General features: G+C 35.5%; 3 protein-coding genes across 5 annotated transcripts; 1 reads left to right on the top strand and 2 right to left on the bottom strand.

Moving 5' to 3' along the window:
- Positions 1-249: 249 nt before the first annotated feature.
- pdcd7 (programmed cell death 7) lies at positions 250-3,742 on the bottom strand. The gene is made up of 5 exons (XM_084110166.1): positions 2,673-3,742; positions 1,776-1,914; positions 1,444-1,674; positions 888-975; positions 250-793 (listed from the first exon to the last, which is right to left on the bottom strand). The coding sequence occupies exons 1-5, from the start codon at positions 3,636-3,638 to the stop codon at positions 673-675; spliced, it is 1,545 nt and encodes a 514-aa protein (XP_083966292.1). The 5' UTR covers positions 3,639-3,742; the 3' UTR covers positions 250-672.
- A 935-nt stretch (positions 3,743-4,677) lies between these two features.
- On the bottom strand, positions 4,678-14,978 carry clpxa (caseinolytic mitochondrial matrix peptidase chaperone subunit Xa). 2 transcript variants are annotated; one of them, XM_084110067.1, is made up of 14 exons: positions 14,434-14,978; positions 13,654-13,805; positions 13,386-13,503; positions 12,691-12,845; positions 12,435-12,597; positions 11,812-11,853; positions 10,056-10,232; positions 9,779-9,943; positions 9,599-9,687; positions 9,071-9,235; positions 8,338-8,640; positions 7,093-7,185; positions 6,870-6,976; positions 4,678-5,794 (listed from the first exon to the last, which is right to left on the bottom strand). In XM_084110067.1, exons 1-14 carry the CDS (start codon positions 14,486-14,488, stop codon positions 5,704-5,706), a joined length of 1,875 nt encoding a protein of 624 aa, XP_083966193.1. In that variant the 5' UTR covers positions 14,489-14,978; the 3' UTR covers positions 4,678-5,703. The 2 variants fall into 2 exon arrangements, with proteins under 2 accessions (XP_083966193.1, XP_083966194.1); XM_084110068.1 differs by lacking the exon at positions 11,812-11,853 and having other exon boundaries at positions 14,434-14,798.
- A 258-nt stretch (positions 14,979-15,236) lies between these two features.
- On the top strand, positions 15,237-21,664 carry spg21 (SPG21 abhydrolase domain containing, maspardin). 2 transcript variants are annotated; one of them, XM_084110070.1, is made up of 10 exons: positions 15,237-15,385; positions 15,744-15,808; positions 16,064-16,225; positions 16,409-16,489; positions 16,569-16,714; positions 16,801-16,909; positions 17,285-17,392; positions 17,484-17,624; positions 19,569-19,671; positions 20,841-21,664. In XM_084110070.1, exons 2-10 carry the CDS (start codon positions 15,746-15,748, stop codon positions 21,062-21,064), a joined length of 1,137 nt encoding a protein of 378 aa, XP_083966196.1. In that variant the 5' UTR covers positions 15,237-15,385; positions 15,744-15,745; the 3' UTR covers positions 21,065-21,664. The 2 variants fall into 2 exon arrangements, with proteins under 2 accessions (XP_083966196.1, XP_083966197.1); XM_084110071.1 differs by lacking the exon at positions 20,841-21,664 and having other exon boundaries at positions 15,263-15,385; positions 19,569-20,173.
- Positions 21,665-22,115: the final 451 nt, after the last annotated feature.

Here is a 22,115-nt window from a genome sequence, read left to right on the forward strand (position 1 = left end):
TTATTTCACTTAAATGGCAATGAAAATGACCTATTAATTGTCATTTAAGTGAAATTACTGAACTTAAATATTCGATCTTGATAAAAATGATCATTCTAGAAGAAAATTTCAGATGGCACTTTAGAGGCTTTTGCATCTGAACTCTTCAATTATAGTTGCATTGTAACATTATTTTCATGAAAATTAAGCACACTGCGCCATCCTCAGTACTGTAATGCATATATATATATATATATATATTTTTTTTTTATACACACACACACAGAGACTATATATATGTGTGTGTTATTTATAAATTATAGTAGTATTTGTTCTACTGCGTTTAGTTTTAAGGGTATTTAAATAACAAAATATCATTATTTCAGTCATTTTACAGTGTAATATAGTATTGCAGCAATGAGAATCTAATGAAAATTACCGCTGAGAATGAGAATTACAGAAAAATGACAGAAAAATTATAGAAAAATATCCAAACACATTAATGAGAATTTGGGGAAAATGCAATTAACTGTCATGAAAAAAGTGTCACAATGTAAAAAATTTAAATGGTCCTCAAAAAAGCTTGTTTTCGTAAAATTCACTAAAATTAGCATCACTTAATCCGGCCACACATTTTCCCCAACCAAACGTTTTCCCCCACAAATGTTTGAACAGTCTTTGGGGTCAAGAGTGTCATTTCTCCAGGGCCGTGGCCCAGATGTCGTCGGCTGGCGGGTCGGGCAGAACCCAGCCTTGAGGAACCGATGTCCCGTCAGGGTGCTCGACAGAAACCAGGAACTGATCCCACTCTCTCCTGTCAGGGGAAATTCAACAGGAACACATTCTTTGAGCTTTATCACATTTACTCAGAGTTATTTTTAGAGGTAACTTCTGATTTGAAAATAGACCTTATTTGAATAAGAGCAGGGAGGCTCCGCTCAGCCTGTGTGTAGTAATCATGGAACGGTTGAAGAGGGTGATCAGGTGGCAATTCGGCTAAAGAAAAAGAAAAGAATAGAGTTTACAATCATGTAAATGAACAATTGCATATTTTATTGCATATGAATGAACCTAAAAATAGGGAAACAAGAGCCATATAAATACGACTGAACAAAAAGATCTACTGTATGTTTATTCTGTACTATTTTAAGATGTGCTGCACCACATATACTCACTGTACATCGAGTGAAGCACACCTTGAAATAGTACAGGGACAGAAAACTGGCTATACTGCCAACTTGTGGTGTCCTCAGAAAAAACAAACCTAATAGATTAAGGATCAGAAAGCTTGGTTACGACCTGGATGTGTTTCTCTCATAGACACTAACGGCCAAAAGTCTGGAATCATTAAGATTTTTTTATGTTTTCTCTTGTGCTCATCGTGGCTGAATCTATTTTATCAAAAATATTATAAAATATTGTGAAATATTATTAGACAATCTGTCTACTCAAACCCAGTGTTACCTCCAAACAACATTGCGTCCACCGCTCGCTTCTTCTGCAAGAGCTTCTCTTTTTCTTTCTTCAGTCGTTTCTCGCGGTCTCGTTTGCGTTCCTCTTCCTGCTCTCCCTCCAGCATGACTCTCAGAGCTTTCTCCTCTGTCGCGTAGATGGCCGTGCGTTTACGGATCAGACTCCTCAACCGCTCCAGGTGACCATCAAATATGTCATCACTCGCTTTTCCCGGAAACATGCCTGTTAAATGGAAAAATTCCAAGGAAATTAAGCATTGAAGATATGGTTATACAAACTTTTACATTAAATTGTGCAAACAAAATCGTATTTTTATGTTTTACCTTTCCTGGCTGCCGCCTCTTTCCTGAGTTTCCTGAGTTTTTCCAGTGATTTGAGGATGTCCAGCATTCTCTTGGCATCTGCTTGTTTCTTTCTGACCTCGGAGAGAACGGCATCTGCGGCCTGTTTCAACTCTTTCTCCTGAACAACAACAAAACTATTAGATCAGGCATCACTGGATGTATAAACTCATACTCTCAAATGTTCACAGAAGAGGAAATTCACATATTGATACTGTATATACCTGGGAAGTTAAATATCTATAACTAAAATAAGTCAAAATATTAGTCATGTCAAATGTTTTTTTTACTTTTGTTAGTTAAAGTGATATTAATAAAGACTAGCTAGCATAATGAAAAGTAATATTAAGTACACAGAGACAAATATAAACTAATTATAAATCAATATCCCCCCCCAAAAAAACATGCCTGATTTGAAATGTAATGATTGCAGAAAGGTAAAAATAAAGAAACACCCATAATATTCTTAATATCCATTCATACCAAAGTAGGGAAATTATTTAAAATGCACAATATATTTTATTTATGTTCTCTTATCTGAGACATTTTGAAAAAAGAAAAATACTTATAATTGTTTTGTATCTATTATATTGTTTATATAAGATGTAATATAGCATAATTATTAATTAAATAATATTATATAATATTTAATTTTCGAATAAATCATACTGCATGATATTATTAATATAGAATCATAATACACACACATATATATATATATAATTAATAATAAAACTAATAATATAGTATAATACTAATTAATATCAATAACAATAATATTTTATATCATGAAAATGCGATACATAACGGATAACCCAAAACTGAGCGTGTAGCGCCCCCTATTGGAAGACGCTGATATAAGCTGTCAGTTTTCCTCACTCTGTTCTTCTCCTCCACTTCTTGAATGCGTTTCATCTGCCATTTATCAACCTCCGCCTCTCGTTCATCTCGTCTAACCTCCCTTTCCATCTCTTCCTCCTTCAGCTCCACCTTTCTTCTCCTCATCCTGGCTCTCTTCTTGTTGATCTGCAGCACTTTCCTCTTGATGCTGCGAACGCAGTCTGGGTCCTTCAGCTCGGCCAGTCTCTCCTGTATGTGCTTCTTTAGTTCTGCTGCTTTTGACAGCGTACTAATCCAAACATCTTCATTCTCCAAATTATCCTTCAGCATCTGGCACACGATATTTAACTCAGACAGCATTTTAACAGTCCCATACAGCTTTTCTTTGAACTGAGAGATGGGTGGGTTAGATTCGGTTCGCTTTGGTTCACTGGGTTTACTGATTCTTGATTGCAGGAGACTTTGAATCCACTGCGTATCTCTCAACAGCTGCTTGGCTTCTTCATCACAAGCTGTCATTGAAGTCATTTCACTGTTGTTTTGGTTGTCATCCAGCCAGGATCTATTCGCAGACTGGTCGGTAAATGAGTAATTCTGGCGGTTGGAGGTGTACATGTGAGCTGAATGATCCGGCCTGATGTTGGACTGATATGATGGTGGTCCTGAATGTGGATGTTGATGTTGATTTGGTGGGAATTGTCCACTGTGATGATGTTCAGGTTGATTCCACTGGTTCTGGAGCCAGGATGGAGGGTGCTCAGTGTGTTGAGGAGGCTCAAAGGTGACTGGAGGTGGTCTGCTCGGGTCGAAGGGTGGAAACTGGGGCCAGTGAGTCTGTACTGGTGGTGCTGTTGGATGATGATACATGTTCCATGTGTGTCCCGCTGCAGCTGGAGGAGGCATCGGTGGTGGTCCTCCTGCATAACCCGCGCCGTATGTGCACACAGGAGCATTGAAGGGAGGAGGAGGAGCGCCCATGTAACCGAAATGCTGAGAGTTATCCATTATTTCATGCTAAAATAAAATCAGTGTTTGCTGAAGCGCGCAGTTGTGAGGAACGTCCAGAGAGAGAACAGTTTCTAACCGGAAGTTATGAAAGAAAGAACTTCCGGCCGAGAAGCCTTCAAAATAAAATCCCCTTCAAAATTAAAGCAGGATGGAAATTAACACACCGGGAAAAAAAGGTATAATCTGATTATAAATTAAATATTTTGTAGATATTAGATATTAACAAAAAAAAGATATTTTGAAGAATGTCGGTAACCAGACAGTTGATGGACTTCCATAGTATTTTTGTTTCTACTCTGGAAGTCAACGGGGTCGGTTAATGGACCCCAGCATTGACTTTTGAATTCAAAATATCTTCTTTTGTGTTCAACAGAATATGAATGTAATGTTACTGTATTTTTTGACCAAATGAATGCAGACTTAATAAACATAAGATACTCTTAGAAAACATTACCTATTGCATTATATTCTGTTCTTCTCTATTCTATATAAGAAAAGCTTATTTAGATAATATTTCATTTAAATTCTATTAATTGAAACATTTGTTAGTATAATAAAAAATACAATTATATATTTAATTTTGTCAATAATATCCCTCTCTTTGTTCAATAAATAAATAGTATTGGCCGATTTAATTCATAACTCTAACATTTCATTGTATTGTATTAAAATGAATAGTTTACCAGCAAAAAAGTTTACCTACGGAAATTCTGGCATTATTTACTCATGTTGTTATAAACTTTTAGGTCTTTCTTCTGTGAAACACAAAAGGAGATGTTTTGAAGAATGACAGCCTCCATCATCATTCATCTTTGTCTTCTTTCCATACAGTGAAAGTAAATGATGAATGAAAACTAAATGGTTCCATGGAAGAAAATAATGCTAGTTTTAAACATGAGTGTGAATAAAATGACAGATTTTAAAATTTTGAGTGAACTATGCCTTTAATTAATGCTACACTGTGATATTTAGTTTCTTTGTTGGTCTATCTAATACTAATAATTGTTGTGTTCATTGAAATACAAGAAGACCTGCATTGTTCAGTGATAATATTTACATTTTATTCATACATTTTTTTTTTGTACATATATCCTTTGACTCGACGGGTGAGGATCAAAAACATACATGGTTTCTACTCTCTCTATGTAAAAAGTAACCCCTTCCCACTTTGCATTAATGCGAGTATATTCTATAACAATGCAATTCAAAAGAAATCCATTTGAAGAGATCACAAATGATTTCCACTGGGATTTCAGCACAGAGCTTAAATCACTGTGTAACCACAGCAGTCACTGATGTGCAACTTCTCAAAGAGACCAGAGTCACTTAGTTGTTTCAAACTGGCAGATACAAATAAAACACCCATTGCTGGACCACTTTGTGAATATCAGCAGAAATTATGACAAAACATTGTTCAGGTGACAATAGGCATGTCCTTGAAGTTCCAGCCAGTTACTGATTTTCTTGACACTTAATATAATGCAAATAGCAGCTTGAGAGCAATAGCAAACTGGACATCTAAAAATCCCACTTCAATCCACAGCATTGAGTGAAGGAAAAAAAATAGTGTGCCAAATTTAAAGTTAGCTCATACAGAGACATAATTTGATTAAACATACCTTTATTAAATACATATTCTGGTGGGGTTCTAATTATTATTCATGTGGTTCAACTACAAAAATGTACGGTCATCTTGGAGACTTTATGAAAGTTGTCAGGATTTATATCAATATCTGCTACGGTAACTATAACAAGCACATGACCAGTGTGACACAAATGTGTAATTTTATTCCAAGCAGGGCAAAGAGAAACTAAAATGAAATAAAATAAAATAAAACTCTTTAGGAGGATAGATTCAGGGGAGACTTGGTAGACTTTAAACTTATTTCTCTGAGCCATGATTACATAAAGTGAGGGAAGAGATGGCATAAGTTCACAGAATATTATTTTCCAAAGTAACAAATCATCACGCGCGTAGAGTGAGAAATGGACCCTTAGGACAACGGAGTAGGCAAACAATCAGCTACAAAAAAGTCTTGATTTTAAACCGGGTTTGTAGTTTTTAGTTCTTGGCGGCATCAGCCTGTCTTGTCCAGTTCTCCTCCTCGATTCCAGAGTCATACTCCTCCTCAGAGGAGTCTTTAGCTGCAGCTCTGAGTGGAGAGAGCAAAAGAGTCAATGAGACTAATTCAAATGACTACCAAGTTGCATTAAAATAATTAGGATGTAAATTCAAAAGGACAGCAGTGTGTGTTAGTTTACTTGGACAGTTGAGCTATCAAGTGTATTTATAGATTCTCAATATGTACAAATCTAACGACAGTTCAGTAAGTAATTTAATGAACCCAAAATGAGGAACCATAACTTGTTAGCATTAAAACAATTATACTGAGCAGATAAAATATTTTCTTGATTTTAATTACATTATATTATGTATACGGATTAATATATATATATATATATATATATATATATATATATATTGTTAAAAAAGTTTTTGGTAAAATTGTTTAATTGCAATATGCATTACAGTTAGATTACAAATAGTTACATAATTACAAATAGATTCAAAATAAATTCTTTAAATGCATGATATATTACAATTTTTAAGGTTTTATTTATTCAATTCAACTAATTTTTTTCAGTGTACAGTAGTTGACATGAACTAAGAATAAACAATACTTCTACACCATTTAATAATCTTAGTTAATGTTAGTTATAGTTATTCAGTAAAAAATATAATTAAAATAAAATGTATATGTATTATTTAAAAATATTGTATATATATATATATATAAACTAATTTCAACATTTACTAATACATTTTTTAAAACCAAAGGTTGTACTTTGTGAACATTAGTTAATAAATGCACCATGAACTAACAAACAAAGAACACGTGTTTTTATTAACTAACAATAAGAAAGATCCGTAAATTTTGTAAAACAATATATTGCTCACTGTTAGTTTATGTTAGTTATTACATTAATGAATGAGACCTTATTGTCAAGTGTTACCAATTTTAAGGTATTTTTATTTTAGTCTTTTAATTGTATTTTTATCTTAAAATGGCCCACTCCTGCTCAGAACAGAAAGAGAGAGAGAAAAAAGAATAACTTCAGGCCTGAAAACAGTCCATAGTTTCAGGTGAGTCAGAATAGGTTTTAAACTTAATCGTAGACAGATAAGATAAAAAAAAAAAAAAAAAACTAGGCCATGTGAGCTCTCACCTTATGTACTGAGCTGGTGCTTTTCCTTGAACCACTTCCTTGTTCACCTCCACTGCCACAATATCTGAATGTGGCACCTCAAACATGGGATCAAGCAGCAGTTTTTCCTGTTGGGAAATAATGGCAGCTTATGACATCACAAGAGCACACGTGATTATACCAGCATGCCTTTGAGGAACGGAAAACTGAATACAATACAAGCAACAAAACAGCATTCTCTTACCATTATGGATCTAAGCCCACGGGCTCCGGTTTTACGCTCCAGAGCTAATCTGGCGATCGCTCTAAGGGCATCAGTCGAAACGTTGAGCTCACACTAACACAAAACAAAGACACAGCACATCCTTAGAGAAACACTTGATGACTTTCTTTAATTTATGCCACATTTTATCATATTATATTACATTATGTATTACCGTATATATTTACTGAATTTGTAGCACTATAAATCATCTGCTTATATTAACACATTGAATAAATAAAATATTAATATATATATATTATTATATTTAAAAAATAACAATAAAGGTAATAAAATAATGAATGTTCAAAAGGAAATGAGATAACAAAAATGGCAAAAACTTTTATTTTTTTATTTTTTAATTATTATCATTTTATTTTGTAATTTTAGGGGTTTCATTTTAATTCACTTAATTTAAAGTCAATGGGAAGTTTCTATTTACACAGCATACAATTCAAATTCAACCCATAACATGTTAAAATAATTAAACGCAAATAAATTACTGAAACATGCAGAATTGCATCATTAACGTAATTTATGTCAAGCGGATTATGTGCGCTCTCAACGCACTGATCACACACTGTATTTATGCGCACACATTTCAGTACAATCACATTGTTTCCACACACATTCAGGATAATGTTTTTATCTGTCATGTGTATGTTGCTGTGTTTAGTAATTCTGAATGTACTGAAGTAGGTGTATAATGCAGTCATGTCAAGGCGGTTGGTTTGGGGTTTTTTCTTTGGTATCTCCATGTGGCCCTGTTCGGTACCGCATCTTGACATGTCTAAATATAAACAAGCTCTTTGCTGTTACACTGTACACTCAATTCTGAAAAGTTTTGTTTGGTAATGTTTTTTTATGTGTGTGTGTGTATGCTTTGGTGTGCATAAATGTATGAATTATAAAGACTCCTGATATCATTTGGTTATTAGATATTCTTTTGGAGTCTCCATGTGTCCTTTTTTGGAAAGACACCTAAATTTACAAAAAGCTTGCAGAAAATCCAGTTTTGTGAGAATAATCCTTCAATCTGAGAATTTACTTTGATGGATATAGCAAATGATGACAAAATAAATGCGTTATACGAGATAAATGAAGTATGCTTAATTTCACATTGAGTATGCATAAGTATCGCAATTAATTGCACAAAAAAGGTGCGATTCGTTGTGATTAAAAATTTGAATCTATTGACACCTCTAGTTATATATATTAGGTACCAACCTTGTCCATGCTGAAGAGAGCCTGATACTGCGGCACAACAGCATTGCGTGGCTCTGTAAGGATGCGCACCAGCGTCTCCTCATCCAGACTGTGCAGTGGAACCACAACGGGAAGACGGCCCACAAACTCAGGAATCATGCCGAATTCAATGAGGTCTCTGGCCTCCACGTGTTTCAGAAGTCTGTCTTTCTCCTCGATCTCGGCCACTGCGTCCACCTCTCCACCTGTGGTGTTAGCCAGGTCAGCCGCTGCTGCCGCCCTTCGACCTTTCCCCATGTTAGACGGTGTTCCAAACCCAAGGTACTACATATGGAATATAAAGACAATGGGTACATCATATATATATATATATATATATATATATATTATTTTCTTGATCAAAAATACAGTAAAAACATGTAATACTGTGAAATATTATTACAATTTAAAACAGTGGTTGAAAACCTTCACTGTCACATTTGATGAGTCTTTTCTGAATAAAAGTTTTAATTTCTTAAAAAATAAAAAAGGAAATTCTTGCAAACCCAAAACATTAAAATGGCAGTTTATGTAATCCTGACAACCCCATACTAAAAAAATAAATACTTCTAAAGGTCGTTAGTCCATTGATTTATTTATTAGAATAATTTAGCTGAAGGAAATTAAATATGAAATGTAAGATAACCAAGCTAGTCTTTCACCATTTTGTGAATAAAGCTTTGTTGTTATGTGTCAACATTCTTTTAGAACTTACCTTCTCATTCTTCCTCCTGCTGATGATACGGTCAAGTCCATTAAATGCTCCAGATGCTACAAACAGGATGTTGGTGGTGTCAACTTGCACAGTTTCACCTCTCAGCTTCCTTGTGTTCTTCTCAGGAACATTAACAATAGTGCCCTCCAGTAGCTTAAGTAAACCCTACAAAACCCACGTAACGTTATTCATCACAACAAAAACACTATCACAGTTTAGTTTTTTTTATTTTATCTTTCTGTAAAGACATCAAAATTTTAGGTATGACTAAAATCTGTTTTCTGTAGTCATACAAAACGATTGGCAGATTTAGCAAAAATGAGTACATCACAAGTTTTTGTTAGTGATTAAATAAGTACGCTAGAAATACAGAAGTGAGATTCCGAGAATAACAGACGGTGTTTCTGTAAATCTTTAACAGCCGTGTGAGCGTTCTTGTGATTTAGGTCAAAGTTTATCTGAATATCAGTGACACATCTGAAGTGCGTAATCTAGGACAGAGAATCTGCTTCATTTTTAATCACAAACCTGCTGCACTCCCTCTCCTCCCACGTCCCTTAACTGATGGATCCCGGGAACGCTGCCAATCTTGTCCACTTCGTCCAAGAACACGATACCTGAAACAATTTCAACATCCAAATCGAACTTTAATTGAAGAAATTATTTTTTAATATTTCATACATGTGGGTAAATGTCACAGGAAGTTACCTTGCTGAGCTTTCTCGATCACATAGTTGGCGTCCTGCAGAAGCTTTGCGATGACTGACTCTATGTCCTCTCCCACGTACCCTGCCTGGGTGAGTGTGGTGCAGTCACAGATTGCAAAGGGAACATCCAGGCATTTGGCCAGCGTTTGAGCCAGAAGTGTTTTTCCTGTCACACAACTCAAGGTTTCTAGTTTTTCCATATTACCACACTCAAAACGTTTAATAATTAAGGCTTCTATCAAATCGTACACAACACTGAATGTGTGTTTCGGTCTCACCAGAGCCAGTCGGGCCCAGCAGCACTATGTTGCTCTTCTCTAGTTTGATGTCGGTGTGTGTGGAGTCCAGCACTTCTCCTCCTCTCTTCTCTGGAGCTGCCTGCTGGTTCAACTGCTGCTGCATGGAGGCACCCAGAGCGTTTCCATGAGGACTGATCCCTGCGATCTGGAGCAGCTCTGGACAAATTAAACAACAGCAGCAAAAACAAAACAAAAAATGCATAAATTATGAATTTTTTAAGCTTAGTGCATGCATGAATGTTTCCGCAATCTTGATTATATATCTTTGAAAAACTCATCTTAAAGAACGTTTATTTTCTTATTTCTTATGTAATTTAGTCCAGTTTACATAATATTTTTAAAAGGAATGTTCCAGGTTCAAAGGTCAAGTTTTTGACCTTTTGAGTGGCACACTGTTAATTACCACAACAGTTTCAACACCTCACTTATCATAATTACAAAATACATGTTTACAGTAATGCACTTACAATGGTCTAAGACATTCAACGAGGGTTTGAATCAAAGGATCCAAAGCTCACATTTTTGTTAAACCACTTGAAAAGACTTTGATACAAAGATGTGTATTATTTAAGATTAGAAGGCAAAATTAGAAGGCAATTTTAATCACAATAATCAACCAACTGAGAAAACAAACTGAAAAAAAAAAAAAAAACTATCATTACAGTTTGTTGCAATACAAAAGTTGTTTATATAAATGTAGTGTCAGACTTTTGGACCTCTATATTGTGTGTAAAGTGCATATGTTCGTAATGCTGTCTAGGCAGTGTCATAGGGTTCAACACACCCTTAATCTTTATTTACTATTTAATTGGTGCTTTTTATCCAGAGCGAGGCTTTGGCTCTCAGTCTCTACAGTGGCGAGATGGGGCCAAAAAATATTTTTAGGTAATTGACAGCATGCCACACATGATGTCCATTCGGCTTCAACTTGCATCGAACATATCTTTACGAGTCATATGGTAAAAAAAGTTATAATCAAAACTCTATACTTACATATACTTGCATATATACTTTCTATATAAAGAATCAAATATAAAAACATGACAAACATGAAAAACTTTTAAAAAATTAAAATAAGTTTAAGTCAAAGTATTAAAATGACTAAAACTAAAAAAGGAATAAAAATACATTAGAGCGAAACAGAAATTAGTAAAAAGACAAATAAAATGACAAAAGCACATAAAAAAATATTAAAACTAAATCTAAAATGAAAACTGAAAATGTAAAAAAATCATTTTTTTTTAAATATAAATGTTTTGCAAATCGCAAATAAGTACATGATTAATACTAAATTATAACAGCACCGAAATGTTTACTCTTTTCTTCAGTAAAGACTAGTTGCATCATGCACTGTGTACTGGTAAGGTCAATTTGCTTAGTGTGCACAGCTGCTCTAATCACAGGATCTACAGGGATTTCATGTGACAAAAACCTCTGAAAGCTGCATTTGACAAAAGCGACACATGAACCAGCAGTCAAACGTAAAACATGACAGCATTCTTTCTGATACATGCATTGCCACTTACGTAATTATGCAACGATATAACATTTCAACAATGAAAAAGGGTAAAGGAAATGAAGAAAATTGACTATGTGATTTTTTTTGGCATTTGTACAACACCCAACATAAATCAAAGCAACTGAAGCAACATAAAACAGACTTGTTTTGAAAAATAAATGGTTTAAATGACATATTGTATGGACAATAAGATTATGGATGTTGACATACACTTACTTGTAAACCTGTATTCGTCCTCTCGTCGTCTTAGCTCTAGCTCTACAGAGAAAGGAGGACAGTTACAAAAAACCCTGACCAATTAAGTAAACTCTGCTGCAAAAATGCTTCTGAATTGTACAAATGCCAAAAGATGACAGATATCATAAAATGCTGCTGTTGGATTAGATGGACAGAGTACACATCACAATGGAGGTTATTTTGGCTTCTGAAAGAGAAGATTAGAAAATTCAAGAAGGTACACAATGGCAAACTGTCATATCCGTTATTTGAAACACTGCCTAACCAGAATGCTTAAAAAGACATTATTTAACATAACTAACGTGTCATATTTCTGGGTAAAACAGTATATTCAGAGGAAATGAATGTAGAGTAGAAGTCGCAGTGATCATCCCTACGATTGCTCATATTATTGCCCAAAGGGTCACTTCTTCATTTTGCTTTCAGCTGACAGAGTGAAACCTGGCTTTTTGAGGACACAAATTGAATCTGTATCCTGTAACAGATTCATTTCCTAATGGCTGTGATTATCTTACATAAGAACCGTTTAGTGAAAAACACCTGCTCCTACCTTCTATGTGTGTTTTACACACACACACACACACACACACACACTCACACACCTCGAGGAGTGAGGGAGGCCTGTTTCTCCGCCTCCACCTGCTGCTGTCTGGAGCCTGTGGGCATGTTGTTGTAGATGCGTTTATAATGGTTGTAAACGGCCACTGCCAGAACCTTCTTAGCATGGTCCTGACCCACAACATACTTATCCAGATAAGCATAGATCTGCGAGAAAACAAAAACAGAGAGATTGTATATGAAAACGGAGACAACCAGATTATACTGCCTTAAAATCTCAAAGTAAAATGAATAACCAACTTTTTTAGGTGGTGGAGGGGGTTTCTGTTGGAAAGCCAACTTGACAGCTTCTGCTGCGGATTCCGGGTCTTTACTCAAACTCTTCTTAGTATCCGTTTCGGAAAGCACCACGAAAAAGTGGTGGCATTTTTCACATTTCACAAAGCGAGTTGATGCTACACAAAAGGGAAATAACATCTTAGTGTAATTTTATTAAAATAATGGGACTGTTACTCATTCTACTCACTTTTAACTAGAGCGGCATTATTAATTGAAACCGAAATACTGTTATTTAATAATAATAACAATAACAACATTAATAAAATAAGAAATCAAGCAAGAAAGAAAGAATGTCTTAAATCGCAATTTTAAAATGCAATCTCAATGTTTAACTTTTAACTAAGCAACTTTTAAACCTTGTTACTAATTAAAGCACCAGCTGATGAAAAAGCAACTTGTGTGTGATTTATTTTTAGCATTGAACAGTTAGTTCAGTTAACACTCTGGCCTACTTAAACATCCGAGGCCAAAAGAATCCATAACTCTTTGGAAACAAGGTCAGTAATAAAAAAAAAGTGATAATCTTGAGTAATCCCTTATTACACACAGCAGGCAAACAATTATGCGAAAAAAATGAAATCAAAATCAAAATCAAATAAAAATGAAATGAAATGGTAATAGAAAAATAAATCATAGAAAATAAATCAAGTACTCACTAACAAATGTTTCTACATGTGTGCAAGGATCTCCACATTTAGGGCATCTCAGCTGACTTCCTCCTTTGCCAGAATTATTTGAGCTGGATCTCTTTCCACTTCCTTCACCAACAGATTTCTTAAAAGGAAGACAAGTATATATATATAAATTCCAGAAAGAGGATGAATTTAATTACATTGGCAAGCTGTTATTTCCTTCTTAAACCCTTGTTGTCAGAGAATAGGGAGGGAGTGTATGACAAGTAACGCTGTATATCTATCATCGTACCTTTCCACCGTCTCCATCTTTCATCCCATCTTTTGAAGCAAAGTACACAGAAGTCTCGGAGAATGACCGGACGGGGATACGGCGTGCCAGACGAACATCACGAGCTCCCGGGAGGCTCAGTGACAGGAACTGGACTCTGGAGCCGGATATTCCTGTGTCACATACACAAACATGAGACCCTTCAGGAGGAAATTCACTCAAAATAACAATTACATGATGCCAGTTACGAAATCACTATCATGTTGTTTAGAGTGCCTCTACAGGACATTGGCAACAAAATGTGCACTTTACTAGAACAGCAATCAAATATCCAACCATTAAAATAATGTTTCTTATCAGACAATAGGAGTCTTGACAAAGACCACTATTAATTTTTCATTTTATGAATCTTGAAAACCATTTTAAATAACAAACAGGCAAAACTAATAGCCAAATAAAATATGACACCTTAAACATCATAACAATTCCTAAATTAAATCACTATCGTAGGTAGGTGAACATTTTAATAAACAATCTGGTTAAAAGACAATTCTCATATGTAGGCTAACGTTACAGCAATAGATGCACTTGTCAACAACTGTCTAATGTTTTACTTTATAAAGCATTTAAATATACGTTTCTATATGAGGGTGGATGTAACGTTAAATGTTTGTGTATCATTGAACATCATTTATGGTTTGTTTGTTTATTGTTAGCGCACCAACAGAAGCGCTAGCAAAACTAACTAGGCTAAGAAACAAAAAAACATCAATATTTCTCAAAATACGACTTTCTTCTTACCTTTATGAGCAGAATTTATGAGTTTTCTCGCTGCTAAAGCACACGTACACGACATGTTTCAGAGTTGTTCTGTTTTTTGACGAACTGAATCGGTTGATTTTGAGGAGCGCTGGGAGGATAGCGCTAGCTGAGAGCTAACCCGCTGAAAGCCATTCAATATAGGCCCAACAATAATAAATGACTTACACAGAATCTGCGAATTAAATAAAAATCAATCAAACATATTAATATACGAAAAGCGCTATTTTGGAAGCTGCTGAACTAAACACACACTGCTGTCGGAACTAGGTACTGTGATACAAGTAAATAACTGATGACACTCTTGAATCACTGAATCATTCTGACAGAGAATCATTTGTGTCAGTGAATCCATCTGCGAAGATTCAAACAAACGGGTCAGTGAATCGCTAGTCAATGAATAAATTGCGTCACCAGCGAATCAAATGAATCGATGAATCAATCGAATCAATATGTAACACTGAATTACGACACACTGCGCACCGGTCCAATACACACTCCCCACCACAGACATAAATAACTGTCCTGTAACACTGTAACGTTACAGAGTGTACAGAGAAAAGTACAACGTGTACGTGTGATTGCACACCTGCTATTATCTTATTCAAGATGAACACAATTACTAAAAATAAATTAAACTTTTCAATCTACATAGCATTTAAATATTCCCAGATCTTTTTTTTTTTTTCTTTTCTTTTTTTTTAAACAACACGAAAGTGAATCAAAGATGACAGATTTTTTTTTCTGTTATTTTTGGGTGAACTACCCCTTTAATAGCGCTCTCCAATGCGCACGCGCGCAGTTAGCAGTCGCTGATTGGCTGGTGTGATCGTGTACAGTCAATCGTTTGCTTCTGGCTGCGGAAGCTGCTGTCATGTGATGTAGCGAAAGGATACAATGTTTTTTAAAACCTGTGGATGAAAGGCATTAAAAGGTGATTTATTTCATGATTCGACACGGTAACATTTTCTTATCTATTGCTCGAAATGGTCTCCTGAATATGATAATTATTTTAGAGGTACCATCGTTTTTATATAGTGTTATTGCGGGAATTGTGTATGTATGTTCAGTTGTCGCATTAACTCACTAGACCATTTTGTACTCTAGTCACATGTTTTCTATGTTGAAATACATGAAAGGGGTGTAAAATCAATACTTTTTTTTTCTTTACATGAAATGAAATTTCACTGAATACTTCTTCTTTTCATCTAAATTACAAGCATTGTGTTGGTCATGTCAGTTATTCTGAAAGGCTTGCACTTTTTTAATCAAACATTTAATTTGCATTTCAGCAATGGAGGAGATAAGAGTATCTCCTGATTATAACTGGTTCAGAAGCACTGTACCTCTGAAAAGAGTAAGTCTATCTATCTATCTATCTATCTATCTATCTATCTATCTATCTATCTATCTATCTCATCTTTTTAATTTGAATTAAGGCTGAAAACAGGATGCTAACTGTCATTTGTCATTTTTAATTTTCATGCAAGAAAGTAGAATTAAAACGAGAAAAAAAAAAATCATAGAACTGCTGTACCAAATGTAAATTATGTTTTTTTTTTCTTCTCTGTGTCATATGATACTAATGTAGTTTCTGCCTTTGTGTCTTTAGATAATTGTGGATGATGATGACAGCAAAGTCTGGTCGTTGTATGATGCTGGGCCGAAAAATATCAGATGTCCCATTATCTTCCTCCCACCCGTGAGCGGCACCGCAGAGGTTTTCTTCCAGCAGGTTCTGGCTCTCTCCGGATGGGGCTACCGTGTCATTTCGGTATGTTCTCTCACATATCAACTAGAGAGACCTGGCTGCTATAAAATATATTTGTTAATTAATAGGGTTTATTCGGTTGCTTGTAATGTCAAATGTGGCAATTTATGTAACCAACATGCCCTTGTGCTGCTCTTCTGACATTATTGCTTTCTTTGTTACGTAACTTGATATTGCTTTACACAGCTCCAGTATCCTGTCTATTGGGATCTGCTGGAATTTTGTGATGGATTTAGGAAGCTTTTAGACCACTTACAACTTGACAAGGTATGGGAAATTGATTTTATACATGCAAAATGGGAAATCACAAGTCTCTTTCACAACCTGTTTTTCTGTCTCTGTGCAGGTGCACTTGTTCGGTGCCTCTCTTGGTGGATTCCTAGCTCAGAAATTCGCTGAAGTCACGCATAAATCTCCCAGAGTTCACTCTCTAGTCCTGTGCAACTCATTTAGTGACACATCGATCTTCAACCAGACATGGACAGCAAACAGGTAAGGACTTACAGAATACTGATAACTTTTCCAGTGGTAATGTCTCCGTCCTTGTGGACTTTTTCCTCATTCTCTTTCTTTTTTAGTTTCTGGTTGATGCCTGCGTTCATGCTCAAAAAGATTGTGCTTGGTAACTTTGCCAAAGGACCCGTGGACCCAAAAATGGCAGATGCAATTGACTTTATGGTTGACAGAGTGAGTACTTCTACCATACTGACTGTTTTGGAAGTTTTGATGGCATCATTTATTAGTGTAACTATGTGTGATTCTATAACTTTTGACCCACCTCCATTAAAAAATGGCCACAGAAAAATGCCTAAAAATATCAATGTAATTTTTTGCCATAAGGACATTTAACATGAAAAACTACCCAGATTTTGTTAAACGTTTTTGTTAATAAAAATATTTTATTGGGTAGTTAAATCAAGCCAAATCTAGTGCTTGTGCTTGATCTGGATTGATGTAGTTAGTAATAGATCTTATACTGATGTGTGAACTTCTGTGAAGGTAAATTTGTCTCACTCTTTGCTCATTTATCAACAAAGTGTGCTTTGTTTATTTGTGCTTCAGCTGGAAAGCCTGAACCAGAGTGAACTGGCTTCTCGACTCACATTGAATTGCCAAAACTCCTACGTGGAACCTCACAAGATAAAGGATGTTGCCGTCACCATAATGGATGTAGGTCTTTTTTTATAAATAGGCTAGAAAACAAAAAAATTAGTGAACTGTTAAAAACAGTTTAAATGATTTTGACCTCCTTTTCTCTTAGGTTTTTGATCAGAGCGCCCTGTCACATGAGGCAAAGGAGGAGATGTATAAGCTGTACCCAAATGCTAGAAGAGCTCATCTCAAAACCGGCGGAAACTTCCCTTATCTGTGCAGAAGCGCGGAAGTTAACCTGTACATACAAGTGAGTCCACTGTTTCAAGTTGTTTAAAGGAACATTTCAACCTAAATTTTAATTTGAATTATTTACTCACCCTGGTGTTGTTCCAAACCCCAATGATTTTCTTTCTTTCTTCTGTGGAACATGTATGAAGAAAATCTGAAGCTTCAAAAAAGAAGCAAAAACCCTGTAAAGTAGTCGGATTTGTTTCTGAATCTTAGCCTTGACAAAGGCTTGATAGCTTTGTGTGAGAAACAGACAGTTATTGAAGTCCTAGCTGTCCTTGATCTGTCACACAATGTCTAATTCTTGAACAAATCATTCTTTTTATCTAATTCAGAAAAGCTGGTCTAAATGATTCATTCTCGAATTTAAAAACTCACAACTTAATGATCTGGTTGCAGCAGTTAATGTCTTACTGGAAGGGAAGATTATCAGTAGCTTTGTTTCCATCTACCTATTTTTATGCAAATTTTTGATTATTGCATTTAAAAAAAAAAAGCTGGATCCAATAAGAAGACATGGAAACACATTTTCTGAATAAATCCCTCGATGTGTAGCAAAAAACTCATGTGAATTTCCTCAACAGAGGATGTGATTGGACTGGACGGGATTAGATTAGTGGACCAATTTCATTGCACAGCAACTTAAATGTTGGTTTGATCATTCTGAAATGCCTGAGCCAAAGTCTGTCATCCGAATGATTTGGTGTAATGACCTTCCAGAACTGTCCCACACGACTGCGTTCTCAAACACCATTCGCCTCCGAAGGCAAGATTACAAGACAGCGTTTATTGCATTTCATCTGTGCGCTCTGAGGTTGAAAGTCATTCATGATGTTGGAAAAAATTGCCACAGTGGCTTTCCCCATTCCAGCAACTTCTGTTTTTATTACAGATATCGTGCCCATTTCTCAGGAAGTGGCTATTTTGTTCTCTTGAACACGGGATGGAAATGTTGCTTTATTCGCAGATGTTTTATGCGATATTCCAGTTTTGCACACAAGTTAAATTTGCAACTTTGGCAGTAAACAAAGCAAGTGAATAACAACATAAATCTCAGTCTGTTTTGAAAACATATGGAGCACTTTTATGATACTTAAGCTTAAAATCTTTGAGTAGCAATAAAAACGACACACCTAGCCCTAGGGCCCTATCATACACCCGTTGCAATGCGGGGCCAGGCACGACGCAAGTGTTTTTTGCTAGTTTGAGCCCGACGCAGTTATCATTTTCATGTCCTGTGCCACGTTGTTTAAATAGCAAATGCATTTGCGCCCATTTGTGCGCCCCTGGTCTGAAAACGAGGTGTGTTCAGGCACATTGTTGGCGCATTGCTATTTTGAGGCAACTGAAATAGACTGCGTCATTGACCAACTGAAACCTGGTCTAAAGTCAATGGCGCAGTATTTTTTTATTTTTGTTGTTTAAAGGGCGCATTATCCTATAGGCGGGTGCACAACACGCGCACACTCTGCTTATTACACACACATGCTGCAGCACACAAACATGCCAAATATTGAAAATAAAAGGATTACAATGTAAAAGATTATTATTGTGTACATAAAGATATGGTGGAATGGCTTGTCCCGTAGATGGTCTGCTTGCTCCCTTTAACCTCGCGCACAAGCAGACCCTTTTCCTCTCGGGAGACTCGTTCAGTTTTTCCGCTTGTAAATTCCGCCATGTGAATAACGAATCCGCTATGGCGAGAGCGCAACTGGCTTTTAAAGGGAATGGGAGATGAGACTCTGATTGGTTTATTGCATGTTACGCCCAAAACACACCCATTACCCATTAAGAGAATAGGGACAACCCTTTTAGACCATTTTTCCCGTCGTTAAACTAGCAAAAGTGGATTGGACACGTGCGCTTTAGACCATGTGCTTAGATTGTTAAAATAGGGCCCCTGGTGTTGTTATGATTTCAGGTGCTTAATTTGCACTTTTACTCTGGTTTTAATCTGTAGATACACCTGCGCCAGTTTCATGGGACACGGTACGCCGCCATCAGTCCAGAGATGGTCAGCGCAGAGGAGCTGGAGGTGCAAAGGACAAACCTGAGCAACAACAGTGAGAGTGATGATGAATCATAGAGGCTTCATGCAAACATTCTCTGAATGATGAATAGATGAATCAGGACCTGAGTTTGACCTGATTCAGCTACACAACATTTAGAGATCACGTTTCGGTATTCTGTTTTTCTATTACCTTTAAGTCAGTTAAATGTGAATGGACTTTATAGAGCCTATTTTTACTTTATGGAAAATAAACAATATTTTGATATAATATTATGACTGTAAATAAGTGAAATTGATTACATAGTTAGGGTTTTCATATAATGCCGTATTTTGACCCGGTTGCCTTACACAATATACGTAAAACGCACTTTTAACTCCTTGAATTTAATTTTCTGCCTTTTGTATGTTGGTGTTATTTTCTGTTTTGCATTTGTTTTTTTTGTATGAATGTTGTCAGCATCATTATTTCTGTTGTTTATTTGAGTCATGCACTGATATAAAATGAAACTAATTTCAACACCAGATTGTATAAATCTTTCACTTTTTCCAAATTACCTCCTTGATTTAGAAACAAATGAAAATGTGTCATTATTTACTTAGAGCCGTTTAACCACAAAAGCCAGATATTGATAATTGTTGTAGATTTACAACTAATTTAAATTACTGTAATTCAATTACAAGTTTTGCATTTGCTAAACTCATACTTTTTTTTATTTCTAATAATAATTATGTATTGGGTGCAAATCTGCCTTTTCTGCCTTGTTTGTAATGTAATATTTTGACCTTATGTTTATTAGTATTTTCTTTCCCTGTTGAGAAGGAGCATTTGTAAATACAAGTCTACAGTTATAAACCACTAAAGCATTACCATACAATTCAAACACTGTTACGGCTATACAGCATTTACATAAGAATCAGATCAATGAATTGGCATTCTATGGCATGCAAATAATTTTTTTTTTTGGACCCGTATCATCTGAATACCCTGGTATATGTATATAGTATTCATTGAGTACCATGATATTATGATCTGATACGTCACAATATTTTTGGAAAAAGCCAGCACATTAAAGTCGGCATGAAATCAAAGTGAATAATTCTTTTTTTTTTTTAAATGGAATATTTCAGTGTTTATTATAAATGATTCATCCGTGCATACAAATTTTTTTAAATTCATGTTCCTTCATAATCTTTAATCAAAATAACTTCTCCCTTTTGCAGCGTCATCTCTTCTCTTCTGTGATGACGTGTTTACTGGCGTGAGGGCGGGACAACCTGTCACTCACATGACATCCACCAATAGCAAACCACAACCAATCATCTCCCCATGGACAAAATCAAGTCCTGCCCTTCATTTTTTCTTGTTCAAGAAGCCTTTTTACTCCAATATACATCACAATAGGGAAGAAAAGACAATCGTAACTTCCGTTTCATGCTGTCTTTAACTGCAGCATATGTTATAGACACTCAGAGCACCTTAGCAAGTTTAATACTCATGATTAGGAGTTTGTTCAAATTCAAAACCAAAAACCATGCAAAATGAGCAATGCCTTGGCAAACACCACTAATACTTCGTTGGAGGAAACCTTCTATCAACAAAAATAAAGGAACACAGATATTTGTTTAATGAGCCAGTTGCTTGGACAGTTTGCACCATCATTCCAAAAGAAAATAGCTGAATGTTCCTCAAATACGGTTGCTGTTGATCGTAGACTGGATGAGAACAGCGCAGCTTCTTTTAAAACTGAGAACAGTGATGCACTTGACTAGGTGGCGTCACAACACCTATCATTTGGGTTTGTGTACATAATGAAATTTGTACGTGTTGTGTGGTTACAATCCGAGAACCACAGGTGTCTGCCAATTTGCAGCTTGCTTCAAAAACATTTTCATGTGTCAATATTAACTTTTAACAAGACTTGTTTCAGTTCAGCACTGAATTTCCTGTTCAGTCACAATCCAGTAAAATGCTTACAAAAGTCATTATAGCTATAACAAAGATATCTGGATATAGTTTTAAGTGCAATTTACAATTTATTTTAATTAAAAAACAAACAAACAACAACATTGCTGGTCATGCTGCATACTGTGACTCTGCCAATACTTTAAAACAAGTCCACTTACAAATCAAACAGTTTCAGTAAGATTATGTCTTGTTAAACATTACAACCAACATTTACATATATCTTGCTTAGGCAGGCTGAACATATCCAGAAATTATGAATAATTAAATACATCTACATTTGGGCTGGTATTGACACAAATTCCATGATTCACGATAAATTTTGATACTAATTTCCAGGTTTGAGATTCGATTAATTTTCAATCTCGATTCAATATCGCTTTGGATATAGGGTACAGTAGCCTACGTAATTTTTTCTCAAGTAATGCTGTAAAACTATACAGGGAACCCTGTCAGTTGGTATTACTATAATATTGAAAGTTTTCCGTCTTTCCGCTTTTGAAACACTGATTGAGCGATTACATGAGATATAT

The sequence above is a fragment of the Abramis brama genome (genome assembly GCF_963993115.1).
Source record: "Abramis brama genome assembly, chromosome: 3".
In the NCBI taxonomy this organism is placed as follows: domain Eukaryota; kingdom Metazoa; phylum Chordata; class Actinopteri; order Cypriniformes; family Leuciscidae; genus Abramis; species Abramis brama.